The following is a 3029-nucleotide window of genomic DNA, read 5'->3' as shown; positions in this document are numbered from 1 at the left end:
TGGTTTTTATCCCCCCCCCCCGTCTGCTGGGTGGTTGCAGCAGGTTTTGGTCCCTTCACATGACCCTGGGACACTGTGACCGTCATAAATATGAATCAGTTGCCAAGCATCTGAATGTAAATCACAAGACCCTGGAGAGGCTGCAACATTCCAGCTGATCGGCGCTTCTTCTGGGCTCAGCAGAAGCACCAGGATCAGTGCTGAGCTCCAGCTGGATCCTGGCGCTGATCCTGGCACTTCCACTGAGCCCTGACAGCCCTGCAGCTCCAGCCGTCTCTCGCTCAGGCTTGTGCGGTGCTGCCACCGGTTCAGCTCATTCCCCTCCCCCGCTACCCCTTTTCTAGGATGGTCGCGTACCACCTGCCAGGTGCCAATGGACCACAGGTGGTACCCATACCACTGGTTGAAAAGCCTTGAGTTAGAGGTCTAGGAGCTGAAAAGAGAATTTGCCGCCCTCAACCGTCAATGTCAGCCAGGTTGAAGTCCAAATATTACTATCCTTTAAAGGGGAGATCAAGAGGCACTAAAGTAAGGGTCTCCAACCTTGAGAAATGTAACACTTGTGGACTTCAACTCCCAGAATTCCCCAGCCTTCCAAACCCGACCACTTTAATTGGAAGGACTTCAATTCCCAGAATTCCCCAGTCTTCCAAACCTGACCACTTTAAGACGGGTGGACTTCAACTCCCAGAATTCCCCAGCCTTCCAAACCCGACCACTTTAAGACTTGTGGACTTCAATTCCCAGAATGCTCTAGCTTCCAGACATGGCCATTTCAAGACTTGTGGATTTCAACTCATGCTGGAGAATTCTGGGAGTTGAAGTCCACAAGTCTTAAAAGTTTCCAAGGTTGGACATCCCTGCCTTAAAAGATACTTCAGGTAAACATACACCATGCTCCAGTGTGAAAAGTTCTTGAGATCTTGGAGCTACCATTGGGAGAATCATCCAGGCTGCGCCGACAAGCAGGCCTAAGGGTTACAGAGGCAGAACCAAATGACAGAGTGGGCCTCCAAAATGCTTCCCAGAGGCTCTGCTTCAATGCCTGCCCACCCTGGAAAAGGTGGCTGATGATTTGCACCCGATTCACAAAAGCCTGGGGTTGCAAAAGTCCTGCATTATAATTATAATAAAGTTGGAAGGGACCTTGGCGGTCATCTAGTCCAACCCCCATTAATTGACGTCACGTTGGAATGACTAAGTCCTCAACTTACAACTACTTTTTCAGTGCCCATTAGAACTTACTAGGACAATCTTTTGGGAGAGGGAGGGGCAGCCACCTGACGTGTACAGGCACAAACGTGAACGTGGCCACACGTGCGCGTGCTTATAAACAGGCTGCGAGCATGCGCACCACACAAACGGGGCTGCCAGCATGCGCGCGAGGCTCTCGGCGACGGCGGCACCTGTGTGTGGCTTGTGGCGCCGCTGCCAGGCTCACAGCCATGCTACCACCGGCGCGAGGCTCACACCGCGCCCCCCCGGGTGATGGTCGCTCTGCGGCCCACATGCTGCCCACGGCACTGCCGCCCCCCCACGCAGGTTTCGTGGCAAGGCTGCTGCCTGCACAATACTAGCGGCGCTGCCATCGCCCACACAACGCTCGTGGCAACAGTGGCACGAGGGGGGTTGAGCACAGCTATTCACGTGGCCCGGTGGCCAAGAGGCCATGGACCGGTAGTGGGCCACGGCTCATAGGTTGGGGACCTCTCTACTAGGACACTGAAAAAAGGGATCTGTGACCACAGGTCACACTTACAGACATCACAACATCGCCCAGTTGATCAGAGTTCGGGCTGTTGGCAACCGGGATGTATTTACCAAGGTTGCAGGGTCCATGGGGAAAGCTGGACTGGCTGATTGACTTAACCCCCGTGGCCCCAAAAAGGTCATCAAATCAGGCTCGACTCGGTTAACAACCGCCTCGCTTAGCAATGGAAAGTCTGGTCCCAATCTCTCAGGGGCTGCCCCAAATAAGAGGGAGTCAAGCTATTCTCCAAAGTGCCTGAAGGCAGGACAAGAAGCAACGGATGGAAACTAATCAAGGAGAGAAGCAACCTAGAACTAAGGAGAAACTTCCTGACATTAGAACAATTAACCAGTGGAACAACCTGCCTCCAGAAGGGGTGAATGCTCCAACACTGGAAGTTTTTAAGAAAAGACTGGACAGCCATTTGTTCGAAATGGGATAGGGTTTCCTGCCTGAGCAGGGGGTTGGACTAGATGACCTCCAAGGTCCCTTCCAACTTTATTATTATTATTATTATTATTATTATTATTATTATTATTATTATTATTATTATTATTATTATTATTATTATTAAGCTCTAACCAGAAAAGGCTCAGCCAATACGAGGCAGTCCTCAACCTACAACACTTTGTTTAGTGACCGTTCAGAGTTACAACGGCACCGGGAAAAACAGACTGAGGGGCGTTTTTCACACTTATGACCGTTGTAGCAATGGTCTCGTAATCAAAACACAGACGCTTGGCAACTGGCTCGCATTTAATGACGGTCGCGTGATCCCCTTTTGCGACCTTCCGACAAGCAAAGTCAGTGAGGGGAGCCGGATTTGCTTAACGACCGTGTGACTGACTTAACAACGGCAGGCATTCACTTTAACCACGGCGGCAAGGAAGGTCATAAAACGGGGCAAAACTCACTTCACAAACGTCTCGCTTAGCGACAGAAATTTTGATCTCCCCTGTGGTCGTAAGTCGAGGACTAACTGTAAATAGGGGAGGAAGCCCCACGTTCAGGGGAGACGGCCTTACCTGTAAGATGTCTCTGTGCCGTTGCAGGGTGTGCATCAGAGCCGCGTTGAGGGAAGGGACGCCGGCGCTGTTGGTGTACTCCGCCATTTTGTCGTTGACCCCGGTCAGCTGCAACAGAGAGAACGAGACATTAGGGCTTTTTGAGACGAGAGCTGCGTGGATCTGTGTCGAACAATTCAGCAAGCCGCAAACTTTACAGGACGCCTCAGATATATGGAGATGGTTAACAGCAAAAGTTTTCTTCGCCAGACATA

The 3029-nt window shown here is 51.3% G+C and overlaps 1 protein-coding gene across 1 annotated transcript in view; it reads right to left on the bottom strand.

Annotated features, from left to right (window-relative positions):
- Positions 1–3029, bottom strand: part of LOC107299025 (Golgi SNAP receptor complex member 1-like) — a 37012-nt gene that overhangs the window by 33060 nt on the left and 923 nt on the right. Inside the window, exon 2 of the mRNA XM_015828389.1 lies at positions 2776–2883. Within this exon, the coding sequence (XP_015683875.1) occupies positions 2776–2883 (108 nt within the window). The remainder of the gene's footprint in view (positions 1–2775; positions 2884–3029) is intronic.

This window comes from Protobothrops mucrosquamatus, unplaced genomic scaffold (assembly GCF_001527695.2).
Source record: "Protobothrops mucrosquamatus isolate PMUCROS unplaced genomic scaffold, P.Mucros_1.0 scaffold4449, whole genome shotgun sequence".
NCBI lineage: Eukaryota > Metazoa > Chordata > Lepidosauria > Squamata > Viperidae > Protobothrops > Protobothrops mucrosquamatus.
The sequence above is the reverse complement of the archived record's forward strand: the minus strand, read 5'-3'. Positions and strand labels throughout refer to the sequence as shown.